The sequence below is a fragment of the Bos indicus genome, chromosome 1 (assembly GCF_029378745.1).
Source record: "Bos indicus isolate NIAB-ARS_2022 breed Sahiwal x Tharparkar chromosome 1, NIAB-ARS_B.indTharparkar_mat_pri_1.0, whole genome shotgun sequence".
NCBI lineage: Eukaryota > Metazoa > Chordata > Mammalia > Artiodactyla > Bovidae > Bos > Bos indicus.
Window position 1 is genome coordinate 127,102,698 of NC_091760.1, and position 19,161 is coordinate 127,121,858.

The 19,161-nt window shown below is 41.8% G+C and overlaps 1 protein-coding gene across 3 annotated transcripts in view; it reads left to right on the forward strand.

Moving 5' to 3' along the window:
* Window positions 1–2,692: 2,692 nt before the first annotated feature.
* GK5 (glycerol kinase 5) overlaps window positions 2,693–19,161 on the forward strand; it is an 84,538-nt gene continuing 68,069 nt past the window's right edge. Inside the window, exons 1-3 of one of the 3 annotated variants that reach the window (XM_019961444.2) lie at window positions 2,693–2,905; window positions 14,588–14,681; window positions 16,304–16,379. In XM_019961444.2, the coding sequence (XP_019817003.2) occupies window positions 2,759–2,905; window positions 14,588–14,681; window positions 16,304–16,379 (317 nt within the window). In that variant the 5' untranslated portion in view covers window positions 2,693–2,758. Of the gene's footprint in view, window positions 2,906–2,927; window positions 3,222–3,326; window positions 10,811–14,587; window positions 14,682–16,303; window positions 16,380–19,161 lie in introns of those variants that run through there. The other 2 variants (XM_019961456.2, XM_070793747.1) reach the window with 2 other exon arrangements.

Genomic DNA, 19,161 nt, shown 5'->3' on the forward strand with positions numbered 1-19,161 from the left:
ATATACTAAATATTCATATCAGGGAATACAAAACAGCTTTCACTTGTGAAAGAGTATTTGTGATGGCTAACTTCATGTGTCACTAGACCAGGCTAGTGGGCACACTGTGGGTACCCAATTTTTTGGACAAGCATCAACCTAGATGTCAGATATTTTTTAGAGGTGATTAACATTTAAATCCGGAGAAAGTGATGGCACCCCACTCCAGTACTCTTGCCTGGAAAATCCCATGGTCAGAGGAGCCTGGTGGACTGCAGTCCAGGGGGTCGCTAAGAGTCGGACACGACTGAGCGACTTCACCTTCACTTTTCACTTTCATGCATTGGAGGAGGAAATGGCAACCCACTCCAGTGTTCTTGCCTGGAGAATCCCAGGGATGGGGTAGCCTGGTGGGCTGCCGTCTATGGGGTCCCACAGAGTCGGACACAACTGAAGTGACTTAGCAGCAGCAACATTTAAATCAATGAATTCTGAGGGCTTCCCTGGTGGCTGGGTGATAAAGAATCTACCTGCCAATGCAGGAGACACAGCTTCGACCCCTGGTCTGGGAAGATCCCACATGCTGTGGAGGAACTAAGCCCATGCAGCACAACTATTGAGCCTGAGCTCTAGAGCCTGGGAACCTCGACTACTGAAGCCCGTGCCCCCTAGGGCCCCTGAAGTGAGTGAAAGATCACTCAGTCGTGTCCAACTCTGCCACCCCACAGACGGTAGCCTGCCAGGCTCCTCTGTCCATGGAAATCTCCAGGCTAGAAAACTGGAGTGGGTAGCCATTTCCTTCTCCAGGGGATCTTCCCAAGCCAGGGATCGAATCCAGGTCTCCCACACTGCAGACAGATTCTTCACCGTCTGAGCCACCGGGGAAGCCCTGTGATCCACAACAAAAGAAGCCACCGCAATGAGAAGTCCACGCACTGCAACTAGAGTAGACCCTGCTCGCTGCTACTAGAGAAAAGACTGCACAGCAGTGAAGACCCAGCACAGCCAAAAATAAATTAAAAAAAATAAATCAGTAAACTTTCAGTAAAGCAAATGACCCTTCATGATGTTGGTTGGTCTCATCCAATTAGTTGAAGGCCTTAAGAGCAAAGATTGAGCATTCCCAAAGAATTATCCTTAAAACTGCAAGGTAGGAAAACCGCCTGAGTTTCCAGCCTACGTGTCATCAGACTTAGACTCAAATTGTAACATCAACTCTTATCTGAAGTTCTAGACTTTCAGCCTGCCCTAAAGAGTTCCAGGACAGTCCTCAGAAGCATGTGAGCCAGTTCCTTAAAATATGTCTCAATCTCTATCCTGTTAGTTCTCTAACAGAACTCCGGCCAGACTCCATGCCTTTTTTTTTTTTTTTTTTTACAACATGGGGATTAACATAGTACATGACTCACCAAATGGTCAAGACTGGTGAAAGCAGCCCTGGGACCATTTGGAACAAATTAGTACTATTAGGCAGGAACAGGGTTTCTGGAAGAGGAAATAGCAACCCACGTAAGTATTCTTGCCTGGAAAATCCCATGAACAGAGGAGCCTGGTGGGCTACAGTCCATGGGTTGCAATGGGTCGGACTCGACTGAGTGACTAAGCTTTCTCCTTTCTAGACAAGAACAGGGTACAAAGACAAAACCCAACCCATACTCTTCCAGGTGCTTGTTCCAAGTTTCAAGTAATATGGCCAAAGACCCCAATTTGGTCAAATGGGCTGAAAGCAAGTGGGTTAACATGACAAGTTGGTTAAAAGAACTGTTCGGTTCAAAATGAGTATCTTTTGCTTTTTAATAGATACACCACTCTACACTGTTAAAACTTTTTCACCAAGAGCATATATCCATATTACTTTCATAATTTTACAAAAAGATATTGAATATGTTCAGGCACTGGGTTTTTTGTAGTGTTGGTGGAAAAGTAGCTGAAGAAGACATGAACACTTCCTCACTGTTCACAGATAAGGAACTGGGAGCTGGACTGCCACATGGGAATCCCCCTGGGTTCCAGGCTGGTGACCAGAGGTGCAGGAAACTCGAACTTTCCACAGGCCTCCTTCCTGCCCCATGCGTGGAAGAGCCCACGCCCTTAAAGCCCGAGTGAAAGGTAAAGAACCCCCCTAGGGACTTTCAGACTCCTGAAAAAGCAGTCATTGGCGGTGGAGGTTGATGGTAATAACAACCACCCAGCGCCTTGTCCCTTTTGCCCCACCAGAGGGCTGGGGAAGTTCTAGAGCGTTATTTCATTTAGCAAACCTGACCAGGTTTTCTGGGGAGATAAGTCCTGGAGAGGAACTTTCAGTTTATGAATAAATACCTTCGGCCGAATTTTTAATTTCTTTTCAGTTTACTATTTTTCTTAATAGATTCATAATATGTAACCAGTTAAAAGAAATGCGGGCACGGTCGCAGGGCGCTTAGAGTTAGGAGGGAAATCATTAAAATTACCGGCCAAGGTAACTTTGAGAGAGGCTAGTGTTTGGAAAACGGGGCGGAGCCGGGTGGCCCGGACTCCAGGGACCCACCACCTTCCCGCTCACCTCCACCCTCCACGCTCGGGCACCGGGCCCGCGGGCTATCCTGCAAAGAGTCTTTGCGCAGCCGTGACGTCACTGCGTCGGGGCGGGGCCCGCGGCAGGGGCGGGGTCTGTGCCAGATCTCGCGGAGGGGCGGGCCGGGGGCGGCGGCCGGGCGGGGCGCACTCCGCCACTGAGGTGCGGGAGTTTAGAGCGCGTCCGCTCTGCTGGCGGCTACGGGAGAGAGGCGTGCGGGTCGGGATGTCAGAACAGTCTACGGTCCCGGAGCAGAGCGCGTCGGACTCGCGGCGCGCAGGCTTCGTGCTGGGCGTGGACGTAGGCAGCTCGATGATTCGCTGCCACGTCTATGACCGCGCGGCACGAATCTGCGGCTCCAGCGCGCAGAAGGTGACCGGGGAGCGGGCGTCGGGGCAGCGGGTCTAGGTCGCGCAGGGCACCCGGGATCTGGTCGCTGGGGGGCGAGAGGGCTGGACCGCCTATCTGGCCTGGACGCGGCCACCTGCGGCACCGCGGGCCCTCGGTCCTGAGCGGCGCGCCTGGACCGGCCAGATCCCTGCATTCCCTCCCCGGGCCAGCCTGAAACCTGCGCGCTCTTTCGGTCCTGGCTGAAGACATTAGGGGCTCGGATTGTGACCTCCGATCACTCACTCGCTTCCGCTCACCTGAGGATTCTGCTCTTTGGCCTAACCTGGGTGGGACTGCGGTGAGTGGCAGGGCAGGGCAGGGCAGGGCTGGCTACGCGTATCCAGCCAGAGAGGGTGCTTTTTGATTTGCTTGGTTTTTCCTGCACTTCCTAGATAGACCTCCAACCTTGTCTTTACTTACATTTGAGATTTTTAAGACTTAATGGAATTTAACTTTATGTTTGTCATTCAGTTGTCATCATGAACTGCTTCTCAAAGTGCAGAGCAACTGATTTCCAGGAATATAAGTATTGCACAAGTTTGGTTTTTTTTTTTGAAATTTTATTTTATTTTTAAACTTTACATAATTGTATTAGTTTTGCCAAATATCAAAATGAATCTGCCACAGGTATACATGTGTTCCCCATCCTGAACCCTCCTCCCTCCTCCCTCCCCATACCATCCCTCTGGGTCGTCCCAGTGCACTAGCCCCAAGCATCCAGTATCGATTGCACAAGTTTTGAAGGCTGTGTTGTCATGACCTTTCTCCTTTCCATCTTTGTTCATGCAGATATCTTTTTCTGGTTTGAGAAACCTCCCAAGTCATTAGTTGTTACTAGTAAGGCAACTAACAGATTGGTATTCGTCTGATCTTGTTTCCATGAAGTGTTGATTTCTTATAGTTGCCAGCAAACAAAAAATAATGGGAATTCCATATGACGTTTTTATTTACTCTTCTTTCCAATACCAACATCTTAAAAAAAAAAAAAAAGTTTATTTGGCTGTGCCAAGTCTTGCAGCATGCAGTATCTAGTTCCCCAGCCAGGCCCCTAGCATTGGGAGCGTGGACTCTTAACCACTGGCCCACCAGGGAAGACCCTCAACATATTTATGTTAGTAATTTCACAGGTACGGAAGCTAATCCATTCCCAGCAACACTGGTCTCCCTCATTTGCTTGGTTCCTACACCTCTTCCCATCCGCTTAGAAGTGTTTTTCAGCCGCAGGGGTTGCCCAGGAGCAGGTCCAGCCAAAAGAGTGCTTTGAGCATTTTTTTTTTTTTTTGGTTTGAGGACTTCCTCATTCTGGTTTTAGGACCCGAATAGAGACCTGCTCACCTGTGCATGAACACTGCCCACCTCTCCACCACATACCCGACCCCTAACCCCACCTGAAAGGAGAGATGAAAGGTGGATTTTCTCCTTCAGCGACTATGTACTGCTTATCTCTTTATGTCTTTATCAGAAAACAAAGATACTTTTCACAGTCTCCCTTATAATTCTAGACACAAAGTACTTTTGTTTTAAGCAGTGATTTTTTTTTTAAAGGAGTTAAAGTGTTTAGAACCAAAGGGATGCAAAAATTGTAAGAAGATAACAAATTTCATAGTTGCTATATAATTTGGAAGAAACCATTATTATTTTTTTTTTTAATGAGGTAAGAGTCTCAAAGATGAATCAAGATTGCTGTTAAGTAGCAGGAGACTAGAATGGTTTGCCCAGATTCAAAACTGGTGAAGGTGTCTGGAAAGGTATGTAAGTAAATAAAAATACAAAAATTCCTTGCCCTTCGAAGATGAAGTATTGTATCTTAAATTAAGGAGTAAGTAGAAAGCAATGCCTCTCAAACTGATAGGAGTTTGCACCAGTGCTTCTGAAAGCGTGGTTCACAGTCTTCGGAGGTTGAAAGAGAGAAACTAAGATTTAGAAATTTGTGTAGCAGTTTGGCAAAGTCATTTTATATTTGTTGACTGTAGTAATAAAACATTTGGGATTTTACTTTGTATGTTATTTTTTCCCTATAAAGTTGTTTTAATTATGTCTTTGAAATTGTTGGTCTACAATGAATTAGAAATCAGAAAAAAACCCAACAGCAACTGGTCCTTTGCTTCAGATATCTTGATTCCTTTGGCAAAAATGGTCTTCTTGGCCTACGTTGCTTCTTCAGTTCAGTTGCTCAGTCGTGTCCAACTCTTTGCACCCAATGGACTGCTGCACACCAGGCTTCTCCGTCCATCACACACTCCGGGAGCTTGCTCAAACTCATATCCGTCGAGTCAGTAAGGCCATCCAACCGTCTCATCCTCTGCCGTCCCCCTCTCCTCCTGCTTTCAATCTTTCCTAGCATCAAGGTCTTTTCCAGTGAGTCAGTTCTTCATATCAGGTGGCTGGAGGTATTGGAGTTTCAGCTTCAGCATCAGTCCTTCCAATGAATATTCAGGACTGATTTCCTGTAGGATTGACTGGTTTGATCTCCGTGCAGTCCAAGGGACTCTCAAGAGTCTTCTCCAACACCACAGTTAGAAAGCATCAATTCTTTAGCGCTCAGTTTTCTTTATGGTCCAACTCTCACATCCATACATGACCACTGGAAAAACCATAGCTTTGAGTAGACGGACCTTCGTCGGCAAAGTAATATCTCTGCTTTTTAATATGCTGTCAAGGTTGATGATAGCTTTTCTTCTGAGGAGCAAGCATCTTTTTATTTCATGGCTACAGTCATCATCTGCAGTGATTTTGAAACCCAAGAGAAGAAAGTCTGTCACTGTTTCCATTGTTTCCCCATCTCTTTGCCATGAAGTGATGGGACCAGATGCCATGATCTTAGTTTTTTGAATGTTGAGTTTTAAGCCAGCTTTTTCACTCTCCTCTCTCAATTTCATCTATAGGCTCTTTAGTTCCTTTTCACTTTCTGCCATAAGGGTGGTGTCACCTGTGTGTCTGAGGTTATTGATATTTCTCCTGGCAATCTTGATTCCAGCTTGTGCTTCCTCCAGCCCAGCGTTTCTCATGATGTACTCTGCATATAAGTTAAATAAGCAGGGTGACAGTATACAGCCTTGATGTACTCCTTTCCCAATTTTGAACCAGTCTCTTGTTCCATGCCTGGTCCTAACTGTTGCTTCTTGACCTGCATACAGATTTTTATTGAGGCAGGTCAGGTGGTCTGGTATTCCCATCTCTTTCAGAATTTTCCACAGTTTGTTGTGACCCACACAGTCAAAGGCTTTGGTGTAGTCAGTAAAGCAAAAGTAGGTTTTTTTCTGGAATTCTCTTGCTTTTTCTATGATCCAACAGATGTTGGCAATTTGATCTCTGGTTCCTCAGCCTTTTCTAAATCCAGCTTCTTAGCACCTAGTTTATTATTTCTTGGGTACAGAATAAATAATTGAATTACATTTAGTCATATTAGGAAAATATTAGGAAATCAGTTTCCTTCATGGGACTCTATGGATTAGACACAGAACTTTATATTTGTTTTCTCAAAAGGAAATCACACCTCTGCTAAGTTATGTTGGAAAGAATATATAATAGAAACACACACTTAGCATAAGATTTGATTGGTACTGCCAGTACTATTTGGAGAAGGCGATGGCACCCCACTCCAGTACTCTTGCCTGGAAAATTCCATGGACGGAGGAGCCCGGTAGGCTGCAGTCTGTGGGGTCGCTCAGAGTCGGACACGACTGAGCGACTTCACTTTCATTTTTCACCTTCATGCATTGGAGAACGAAATGGCAACCCACTCCAGTATTCTTGCCTGGAGAATCCCAGGGACGGGGGAGCCTGGTGGGCTGCTGTCTATGGGGTCGCACAGAGTCGGACACAACTGAAGCAACTTAGCAACAGTAGCAGCAGCCAGTACTATTGCCTGGAAAATCCCATGGACAGAGGAGCCTGGAAGGCTGCAGTCCATGGGATTGCGAAGAGTCCAACATGACTGAGCGACTTCACTTTCACTTTTTACTTTCATGCATTGGAGAAGGAAATGGCAACCCACTCCAGTGTTCTTGCCTGGAGAATCCCAGGGACAGCGGAGCCTGGTGGGCTGCAGTATATGGGGTCGCACAGAGTCAGACATGACTGAAGTGACTTAGCAGCAGAAGCAGCCAAATAAGTAGCTTGAGAAAGAAAAACTGAAGAGATCACTCTTTAGAGATATGAACAAAATAGGCTTTATTGGTATTTTCATTAACATGGAAATCCCAAACAGGAACTTTTACATGAGAAGGCTAGTACTGAGGCCTCTCAGAAGATTTTAATTTTACCTCTTACGGTATTCATTTTTTAATAGCAGAGACCCACATTTGTAGCCTTTTTCTATAAGTTGTATTTTTTCTTTCTTTTTTTAATATTTATTTATTCATTTGACTGTACTGTTCTTAATTGCAGCACAGAGGATCCTCAATCTTCCTTGCAATATGCGGGATATTTTTTTTTTTTAAGTTGCAGCATGTGAACTCTTAGTTGCATGCAGCATGTGGGATCTAGTTCCCTGACCTAAGATCGAACCTGGGCCCCCTGCATTGGGAGCACAGAGTCTTAGCTGCTGGATCACTAGGGAAGTCCCAATAAGTTAAAAAAATCTTTCTGTGAACTCTTAAATATTGGTGTTATATATGAGAGTAGTGTGCAGAGCTTTGGAAATCCTACATGTGTATGTTTGCTATTTTTAGTTTATCAAAGCGAAGAAAGTTCATCATGTTCCCCATTGGAACATCATGCCATTGTGAGAAAATAATAACATTTTGGTTGGAAGAACAGGACAGAAAGACCACTCCAAAGAAAACTGGACTTGCCAATACTGTGTTCCCTCTGTACATTCTTGAAAAGAACTGGTTGTTGTCTTTTGTTTTTAATCAACACATTTTCTTCTTAGCTTTGATTATATTCTTGATCTTGTATTTCAGTTTGATCTTCTAAACTGTTGTGACGTGTTTGGTGATGGTGAGCTGTCTGGGTTGGTGAAGTGGGGGGACGTGACCCTGGAGTGCCACTGCCAAGTCCAAGTTGTTGACTTGACACAATGATGGCCATATTGAGTTTTTTGGGATGCGGAAGTATTTATTGCAGTTGAGTCATTACATACAGTGTGTGGTCATGAAAGTTTTCCATGGAAAGAAGAGAAATGTTATTGATAGAAGGGGAATTGTTGTTCAGTCACTAAGTCATGTCCGACTCTTTGCGACTTCATGGACTGCAGCGTGCCAGTCTTCCCTGTCTTTCACTATTTCCCGGAGTTGGCTCAAATTCATGTCCATTAAGTCAGTGATACCATCCAACCATCTCATCCTCTGTCGTCGCCTTCTCCTTCTGTCCTCAGTCTTTCCCAGCATCAGGGTCTTTTCCAGTGAGTCGGCTCTTTGCATCAGATGGCCAAAGTACTGGAGCATCAGCTTCAGCATCAGTCCTTCTAATGAATATTCAGGGTTGATTTCCTTTAGGATTGACTTACCACCTGGGGAGTCCCTACAGAAGGGGAATAGATTTTGTTAAATCTGTTTATTTCCAGTGGGCTCACTGGGGAATAATACTGATTGATTGGCAATATAGATTCTTTTTTCGTGTCATCTCTGTGTCACCCTCATGCTCCCCACATTGTCAGTGTTTTCTCCCAGTTCCTTTTTTTCTGTTTATTTTGACCTTTTCTTATGTGTTAGAGGTTTTCCTTAAATGATGATCTTTGGTTGGTTATCCATTCATATTTTCAGTACCATGTCTTAGTTTTCTCAGCTATATCTAGTATTTGCAAGTAAAGAATGCCTCTGGTTCAGCTCCTCCAGAGAGTAAATCTCGTACTTTCTGCTGTGTTAGGGAGGGGCAGTGTGGATCTGACTGCACAAGGAGTGTGAGGGTCCTTATAAAGAGTGAATCCCTCTGTTCAGCAGCATCTGGCATCCCAGTCTTCTGAGGTATCTCTAATTTTCAGAGTTCTACCTGAGATTCTGCCAGGGGTTGAACAGAGATGTATAATCTGAGTGGGTAGTGAGGTGTGCAGTTGTCTCCTCCATTCTTAGCCGTGTACCACCTACCCACTCACTGAGAGTGTTCAAGACAATTATTAAAACCTGGTCTGAGCTTCCTTGCTCTCTTCTTGTCTTTCTGCATAAACCTTTTTTCATGTTTTTAGTTTAATGGCAGTCTTGAGAGAAATTGGAAATAAAACACTTATGTTCAAGCCATTGTTTTAACCTGAAGCCAAAGATTCTTTTTTATCTTATTTTTTAAATTAGCAGAGTAAGATGAGACTTATTTGGTGAACAGCTTCTGTGAGTTTTAGTACATGTTGGAAGTAACCAAAAAACCCTTGTACAAGCCATTTATAGTCACTTTCCTCCCACACCTAATCTCTGAAAACCACTGATCTGTTTTGTATGACTATGGGTTTTTTTTTTTTTTTTCTGTCCTTCTGAAAATATCTTGTAAGTGGAAAAATATAGTAAGTAACCTATGAAGACTGACTTTTTTTCAGCGTAATGCCTTTGAGATTCATATATATTGTGTGTATCAGTAATTCATTCCTTTTTATTTCTGAGCAGTAATCCATTATATGAATATACCACATTCATTCACCTGTTGAAGTATATTTGCATTGTTTTCAGTTTCTGGTGATCTTGAATAGAACAGCTGTAAACATTTGTGTACAGATTTTAATGTGAATGTAAGTTTTCATTTCTCTGGGATAAATACCTAGGAGTGGGATTGTTGTATCACATGGTAAGTGAATATTTAACTTAACAAGAAATTGCCAAACTTTTCCAGAGTGATTCTTATCATTTTGCATTCCCACCAGCAATGTCTGTGAATTCTGTTTTTCATCAACACTTGATATTGTTAGTATTTATTTATTATATTTGTTAGCAAGTAGTGTTATCTTGCTGTGGTTTTGATTGCATTTACCTAATGATGTTGAATATTTCCATGTGCATATTTTCTATCCATATGTACTCTTTGATAAAGTGCTAGTTCAAGTTTTTTGGCCATTTTTTAATTGAATTGTTTTCTAACTGTTGTTTTTTTTTTTTTTTTTAATATATTCTGGATATAAACCCTGTGTTGATTTTCAGATATTTTTCAACTAGTCTGTACTTGGCTTTTTCATTTTCTTAACAATATCTTTGGCAGAGCACACATTTTTAATTCTGATGAAGCTCACTTTATCAATTTTTCTTGTTTTATTAATCATACTTTTGGTGTCATGTCTAAGAACTTTTCACCTAATCCCAAGTCACAAAGATTTTTTGCTGTGATTTCCTATAAGCATTTTACAGTTTTACATTTACATCTGGGATCCATTTTGAGTTAGTTTTTTGTGTAAGAAGTGAGGTTTTTTAAGACTGAGGTTAATTTTTTTTTGCATATGGATGTCTATTCCAACTCTGTTGAAAAAGCTATTTTTCTCCATTGAATTGCCTTGTATATTTGTCAGAAATCAACTAGCCATATTCGTGTGGGTCTACTTCTGGATTCTCTTGTGCTCTGTGATTTATTTGTCTGTTTTTATAATTACACTATTTTGATTACTCTGGCTTTAGAGTAAGTCTTCAAATTGTGTAGTGTGATTCCTCCAATTTTATTCTTTTTCCGTATTGTTTTGGCTTTTTTAGTCTTTTATCTTTCCATGTAAATTTTAGAATGATCATATCTATATCTATTAAAAATCCTAGGATTTTGATATGGAATTGTAGATGAAAGTTTTTTGCACTCTAAAAATGTCGAGCCACTTCTTCAGGCCTGGCCTTTGTTCTGATGAGAAGTCCACAGTCATTTGAATTATTATTCTGTGTATTTATTCTGGCTGGTTGCTTTCAGTTTTGTTTTGTTTTGCTTTCAGTTCTTAGCATTTGAATTATGTTGGACCTGGCTGTGGACTGCTTTGGACTTATCCTGGTAGGGCTTTTCTAAGCTTCCTGAATATATAGATTTTAAATCTTTTACTGGGCTTGGGAATTCTTAGCACTATTACTTCCCTTAAGTAATTTGTTTAGGCACTGAAGTCTTTAATTTCTTCTTTAGGGCCTCTGCTGACATCAATATTAGACCATTTTCTCTGTCCCACAGATCCCTGAGGTTTTCTTCTTCTTTTTTTTTTCTGTTGTTCAGATTAGAGAATTTCTATTGATCTGTCTTTAAGCGTATTGACTTTCTTCTGTTATCTCCATTCTACCATGGAGCTGATCCAGTATGTGTTTCAATCATTTTCTTTTTCTAATTAATTTTTTCCAATTTTATTAAGGTAAGTTGACAAAAGTTGTATGTATTTAAGGTGTGCAAATTGATCTTTTGGCATACATATATATTGTTAATGAAATAACATAATTAATGTTAATTAAACCACTCTTCATCTCACAAGGTTATCATTTGTATCTCTGTGTGTGTGTGTTGAGAACACTTAACTAATCTCTTAGCAAATTTTGAGTGTATAATACATTAACTCTAGTTACCATACTGCACATTAAGTCCCTAGACCTTATTCATCTTATAACTGAAAGTGTGTATCCTTTGACCAGCATCTCTCCATTTCCCCCACTTAATTATTGTATTTTAAATTTTGAAATGGTAAGATTTTTGTTTTTCCTTATGTTTTTTATTTCTTTGCTAAAACTTTCTACATTCCTATTTGTTTCAAAAGAATTCACCCTTACTTCTTGGAGCATTTTTATAATAGTTGCTTTAAAATCTTTGTCAAAATTATCTGTTATGTTGATACTGGTATCTATTATCTTTTGCTATATGAGCTGAAATTTTTCTGATTCTTAATGTACCTTGTAGTTTTGGATTGTATCCTGGACATTTCAAATATCATGTTATAAACTTCTGAGTCTTGTATAAGGCCTATGACAAATGTTGATATTTTTCTTTAATAGGCAGTTAATGCAGCTGTGTTCAGTCTACACAGTCTGACCAGCCTTCCTTGGATTTTGATTTCAATGTTAATTCTGTTTTTAAGATCTTGGAAGTGCTATTTAGATCTGTCCTGTGTAGTATGTGCCACCTAGAGTTCAGTCTGGGACCTGGGAGTGCTCAGTTACATCTGACTTTGCGACCCCATGGATTGTAGACCGCCAGGCTCCTCTGTCCATGGGATTCTCCAAGCAAGAATACTGGAGTGGGTTGTCATCTTCCCCACCCAGGGATTAAACCCATATCTCTTGTGTCTCCTGCATTGGCAGGCAAATTCTTTACCAGCTGCACCATCTAGGAAGCCCCAGGACCTGGGCAGTGATCTGTTTTTTTTTTTTTTTAAAGTTCTGCTTTTAGCATCTTTGCTATGCTGTCTAGGAGGGCTTCCTTGGTAGCTCAGTGGTAAAGAATCTGCCTTCCAATGCAGGAGACGCAGGTTTGAACACTGGGTTGGGAAGATCCTGGAGAAATAAATGACAACCCACTCCAGTGTTCCTGCCTGGGAAATCCCATGGACAGAGGAGCCTGGCCGGCTACAGTCCACATGTGCTAAGTTGCTTCAGTCCTCTCTGACTCTTGCAACCCTATGGACTGTAGCCGGCCAGGCTCCCCTGTCCATGGGATTTCCCAGGCAGAAACACTGGGGTGGGTTGCCATTTCCTCCTCTGGGGATCTTCCCGACGCAGGGATTGAACCTGCATCTCTTAAGTCTCTTGCATTGACAGGCAGGTTCTTTACCCCTAGCGCCACTTGGGAAGCCCGGGACTTCAAGCCCATGGGGTTGCAAAAGAATTGGACACTTAGTGACTAAACAAGAAAATGCTGTCTAGGAGTGTATTCATACATGTGCAGCTTCCAGGAGAGCCTGGGAGTTCATCCACATCTTTCTGGAATAGCTTTCCCAAGCTCTTCCCTCTCTGAGATCTTCCTGGGACTTTTTGGTTCCCTGAGCCTCCTCATTTGGGTCCTCTTACCTGAAGCTGGACCTTTCACTATCCCATTCTGCAGGGCACTTCCTGTGCCCACATCCAAGGCTAGGGATCAGAAGGACACAAAGAGGAAGAAGCCATAGGGGGATCACCTTACCCTGGTGGGTCTCCAGCACCTGTTCTGAGAGAGGAAGTTTTACCTCCCTCAGTATTTGGGGTGCTTGTGGATACTGCTGTAGCTGCCACTGTGAGATAGCCAGCATATAAAAGGATGGAGACGGTGGATAAAAAAGAAAAGTGAGAGATTTGTTCTGTTCCTCTCTGAGTGTTAACAAATGTTCTCCTGGCTTTTCCAGTACACCTTGGTACCTGCTTCTGGGTTTTCAGGCTGCCTTGAGTCTAGGCCAGGTGATACCAGAAGAAAAATGGGAAACTCACTACCACTTTGGTGGTATTCTAATTCTTATCTTCTTTCCCTGTCTCAGTTCAGTTCAGTTCAGTCACTCAGTCATGTCCGACTCTTTGTGACCCCATGAATCGCAGCACGCCAGGCCTCCCTGTCCATCACCAACTCCCGGAGTTCACTCAGACGCATGTCCATCGAGTCAGTGATACCATCCAGCCATCTCATCCTCTGTTGTCCCCTTCTCCTCCTGCCCCCAATCCCTCCCAGCATCAGGGTCTTTTCCAATGAGTCAACTCTTTGCATGAGGTGGCTAAAGTACTGGAGTTTCAGCTTTAGCATCATTCCTTCCAAAGAAACCCCAGGACTGATCTCCTTCAGAATGGACTGGTTGGATCTCCTTGCAGTCCAAGGGACTCTCAAGAGTCTTCTCCAACACCACAATTCAAAAGCATCAATTCTTCGGTGCTCAGCCTTCTTCACAGTCCAACTCTCACATCCATACATGACCGCTGGAAAAACCATAGCCTTGACTAGACGGGCCTTTGTTGGCAAAGTAATGTCTCTGCTTTTGAATATGCTATCTAGGTTGGTCATAACTTTCCTTCCAAGGAGTAAGTGTCTTTTAATTTCATGGCTGCAGTCACCATCTGCAGTGATTTTGGAGCCCCCCAAAATAAAGTCTAACACTGTTTCCGCATCTATTTCCCATGAAGTGATGGGACCAGATGCCATGATCTTCGTTTTTTGAATGTTGAACTTTAAGCCAACTTTTTCACTCTCCACTTTCACCTTCATCAAGAGGCTTTTGAGTTCCTCTTCACTTTCTGCCATAAGGGTGGTGTCATCTGCATATCTGAGGTTATTGATATTTCTCCCGGCAATCTTGATTGCAGCTTGTGCTTCTTCCAGCCCAGCGTTTCTCATGATGTACTCTGCATAGAAGTTAAATAAGCAGGGTGGCAACATACAGCCTTGATGTACTCCTTTTCCTATTTGGAACCAGTCTGTTGTTCCATGTCCAGTTCTAACTGTTGCTTCCTGACCTGCATACAGGTTTCTCAAGAGGCAGGTCAGCTGGTCTGGTATGCCACCATATACGTTTTGGAGGTTACAAATAGCTTCTCCATGCATCCTGTCCAGGTGTTTTTTTTTTCTTTTTAAAGTTTGACATTTTTTTAAATTACAGAAATAATGGATTTTCATTGTAGAAAGCCTGGGAAATAAAGATAAAATCTTCTGTAAATTTCATGAACTGAATAAAACTGCTATTTCGGTGTATCATCCTTTTTTATTTCATATTTTTTCCATCTTAACATTAGATAATAAATAAAATCTTGTTTTTAATTATTTTAACTGGTGCCCTTAAGGCCTATATGCTATTGACTTGTTCTGATTTGTTTTTACTGAATTTTCTCTTTTCCTTAATAGGTAGAAAGTCTTTATCCTCAGCCTGGCTGGGTTGAAATTGATCCTGATGTTCTCTGGCTTCAGTTTGTTGCTGTAATAAAGGAATCTGTCAAAGGTAATTGGATTTATGAAAGTAGAGATGGTAACATGTATTTTGTATATAATAAGAATTTTGTGGGTTTCCTGAATTACACATACAATATTTTATTGGAGTCACAGGTTCCCAGTAGTTTGGGGAGGAAGGACATTTGTGGTTTGTAGTGAACCCACTTTGTCAAGGGAGGGTAGCAGCAACTCTCTCCTCGGCTTCAAGTCTTTTTGAGCTGTAGTATTAAAGGCTCACCTTACTATTTATTCCAGGTTGTAGCCAGTGCCCATTCCATTTCCTGTTTTGTACAAATACCAGAGGGTTGTAAACAAAGTTTCAAAGCTCAGTTCCTGCTCTCAGGAGTTTACAGCTGCCTTATCTTTATTGTAAAATAAGTTTTTTTTTTGTTTTTTTTTTTCTGTTCGACCTCTTAGGGCAAGTGTTCTCTTGGCTGCAGCCAGGGTCTGGAATCTTAGCTCTTTAAGAACAGTCTCAGTACAGCCTTCTTTAAGAACATGACGAAAGAGGACTTGTAATTTCAAAAAGGTCTTTCACTTCATTTCTCTGACTGAATTGCTTCTCCTAACTTTTCTGGTTTGAAATATTTCAAAACCTATTTTTAAAAAGTTGGAAGAATACCTGTGTGCTTTCTCCTAGACTCAAATTAGCTGTCCGAGGGGAGAGTTGGTTATGATTTAATAACCTGTCATCTTTAAATACTTAAGCATTATCTCCAAAGATAAGGAGTATTCTCATACGTAAACATCACACAGAAAATTTAACATTAACCCAGTGATATTTTCTAATACTTGATCCTCATTATTCCTCTCTTATTTCAGTCTTGAATAATTTTTTTTTTTCCAATCCAGAATCCAACAAAGATGAGGCATTGCCTTTAGTAGTCAGTCTAGTCTCCTTTAATATAGACCACGTACCTCATGTCACTGACAATTTTCAAAAGTACAGATCTGTTTAATAGACTATCCTGTGTTTGGGGATTGTCTTGTTATTTCCTTATGATCAGACTAGGAAGGAGTACTGTACAGGAGGTGGTGTGTCATCCTTAAATTGAGCACAGCTCAAATTGAAGCTGTCCCTAATTTGTTCAGTGGGACAAATTGCTTTTTTAAAAGAATGTCACAGAAACATGTGAGCTGCTGTATTTCAAGAAATTTGGACTTTGCAAAATCCATGTTTCTATTTGCATCCTAGCATGAGTTTGTGTAGTAAATAAGATCTGTGCTTCAGTATTTATGCTACTTTCCATGAGGGTTTCTTTTGTTGCCATCAACCAGCTTCTGTTATAGCTGATCGTTGCTTAAATGAAGATTCTCATTTTTAGTGTTATCAAGAAGTAAATACCATCTAACTTACTTTAAGTGGTGTTTGTTTTCTTTCTAATTTTTAAAGCAAAAAGTACATTTTATTATTATTAGATTATAACTTATTTTCTCTTTAAGTAAAAAAAAAAAAAAAAAAACACTACAAAATCATCCTAGTAATGTTTTATTTATTAGCTCCAATTGTGTTATTAAAATGCTGAACCAAGTTGCTTTTCTTATAGATTATATTAAGTAATTTCTTTTCCATATGATAATATTATAAACTTCCTAGGTTTTTAAATGTGTTTTATCTATCTTTATTTTTAGCTGCAGGAATAGAAACAAATCAAATTGTTGGTCTTGGCATTTCAACACAGAGAGCAACTTTTATCACATGGGACAAGTAAGTGCATTGTGTGATAAGAACTCTCATCACTGGGTTTATGCCACAGTGAACACATTGCTTTGAAACCTGTTTGGGGAGTTTTAAAGTTTGTGAAGAAAGAGGTGTTGCTTGATTAAGAGAAAAGAAATTGGGTTTACTTTCTGGCTTATTACATAAGTTCCCTGCATGTCAATTAGGCTTAACTTATATAAAGTAATAGTAGTAAAAAGACTATTGCTTTCATTAAAATTCAGATTAAGTGAGGATTGAAGTTCTAAAAAATTAGCTTATACCTAAAAAGATTGAGGAGAACCTGACAAATTTTGGATACACAAGACTATGATATGATTTATATTTTAGTCTATTTCAAATTTAATTTTAAATACTTACAACATATGAGGTATGTATGAATTAAACACGATTATAATAGTATAATGGATACCATACAGTGAATACTTATGATATTTCTTCAGGTTTCAGTATCCTTACAAACAAACCTGTTAGTGGTTACATCTATTTTACAAAGAAATAAACTGAAGCTCAGAGAAATAACTGGAGAAGGCAATGGCACCCCACTCCAGTGTTCTTGCCTGGAGAATCCCAGGGATGGGGAGGCTGGTGGGCTGCTGTCTCTGGGGTCACACAGAGTCGGACACGACGGAAGCGACTTAGGAACAGCAGCAGCAGAGAAATAACTACATTATTCATAGTCACTCGTTAATAAATCAAGCTAAAATTCCAAATTATCTTTTTGGTTCCAGAGAATATACTCTTTCCACCACTCCTATATTGCCTTCAACATGTATTTCTTTTTTTTTTTTTTTTTTAAGAAAAACAACAAAATCATTGTAAAATATTTCTTTGTTACAGAGCTCTAGACTCTAAAAGGCATCTTGAGCTTGGGGCAGTGGGGACGAAAAGTGGTGGATGTAAGGGGTAAGGGTAAGTCTAAGAAAGGTAATCAAGCTGAATTCACAAGAACTTTACCTTTAATTCAGTGTTAGGAAAGAGAAAGAAGTGGAAATTTTTTAATATTTGATTGTATGGGATTAGGATGGTGAAGCAGGTAGACCTTGAGCCCACCTCCCTGAGTAAACATATCAAAACTGTAACTACTTATTGAGTACTTTTTGAAAACACTCTGAAGACTATCAGAAAGGCTCTTCTATAACCAAGGTTATTAAAGGAGGGACCATTTGGAGTCTGGGAGGAAGGAAGGAGAAGCAATCTAATCAGGATCTACACTCCTAGTGGGTGACCCAGAAGAGGAGGGGGATACAGGCTTGTGCATCATCCCTAAGAAACAAGGGGTTTACCATATTGGGCATCCTAACCCTAAGGTCCAGAACCAAGAATACAAGCCTGCTTGGTTTGAAAACCAGTAGGGCTTGGAGAAGGCAATGGCACCCCATTCCAGGACTCTTGCCTGGAAAATCCCATGGATGGAGGAGCCTGGTAGGCTGCAGTCCATGGGGTCGCTAAGAGTCGGACGTGACTGAGCGACTTCACTTTCACTTTTCACTTTAATGCATTGGAGGAGGAAATGGCAACCCACTCCAAAATTCTTGCCTGGAGAATCCCAGGGCGGGGGAGCCTGGTGGGCTGCCGTCTATAGGGTCGCACAGAGTCGGACATGACTGAAGCGACTTAGCAGCAGCAGCAGCAGCAGGGCTTATCAGAGAGCTATAGAAACCGAGACTCCAGACTTGAAGAGCATGCCACAGACTCACCTGCTTCCAGTCCCAGTGCAGAAGCAGATTGAAAACACCTCATGGTCTGGGGTTACCCTGCCAGGACTGCTCCAGCACACATCCCAACCTGCACTGGGTTGCTGCTCCAGCCTTGCCTGTTCCAGCATTGCTCCCAACCAAGTACAAATAACCACTGTGCCAGGGAGAAGTTGAGTTAGCTCAAATTTAAGATTCCAGCCCCTTGGGCCTCAACCATGCCTCTGGCCAAAGGAGAAACCACCATCACACTGGAGAGAAGAGGCACTAGCTCAGATTTACAGCTCTAACCCGTTTGCTTGTGGGCCTGCCCTAAGCTTGGGAGAGGCCCCAGCTCACATCTGGCTCCACTTCTAACCATTCCTATTCCAATTCTATGCCCTGCTAAGATGACAGCTTTCCATGCACCCCAAATGAAGACACGGTTACTGCTCACTTCAGGTCCAGGTCTCTCACCAAAAACTGGGTACATGCAGATTGCACAGGAATGCTCCCACACAAGGACATGTCTTTAAGCCTGGGATAGGTACTGCTAAGTCACTTCAGTCGTGTCTGACTCTGTGCGATCCCACAGACGGCAGCCCACCAGGCTCCCCCATCCCTGGGATTCTCCAGGCAAGAACACTGGAGTGGGTTGCCATTTCCTTCTCCAATGCATGAAAGTGAAAAGTGAAAGTGAAGTCGCTCAGTTGTGTCCGACCCTCAGCGACCCCATGGACTACAGCCTTCCAGGCTCCCCTGACCATGGGATTTTCCAGGCAAGAGTACTGGAGTGGGTTGCCATTGCCTTCTCCTGGGATAGGTAACTGTTTCACATAACTTTATAGAAACAAAAAGTGAGAAGACAAATGAATGTATACCAAACGAAAGAATAACTTCCCCACACACAAAAATACCCCTAATGAAACAGAGATAGTAATTTACTTGATAAAGAGTTTAAAACAATAGTAATAAAAATGCTCACAAACTCAGGAAAAGAATATAGGAACCCAGTGAGAACTTCAGCAAAGAACTAGAAAATATAAAAACCAATCAGAGCTGAAGAATACAATAATTGAAATGAAAATTTCACT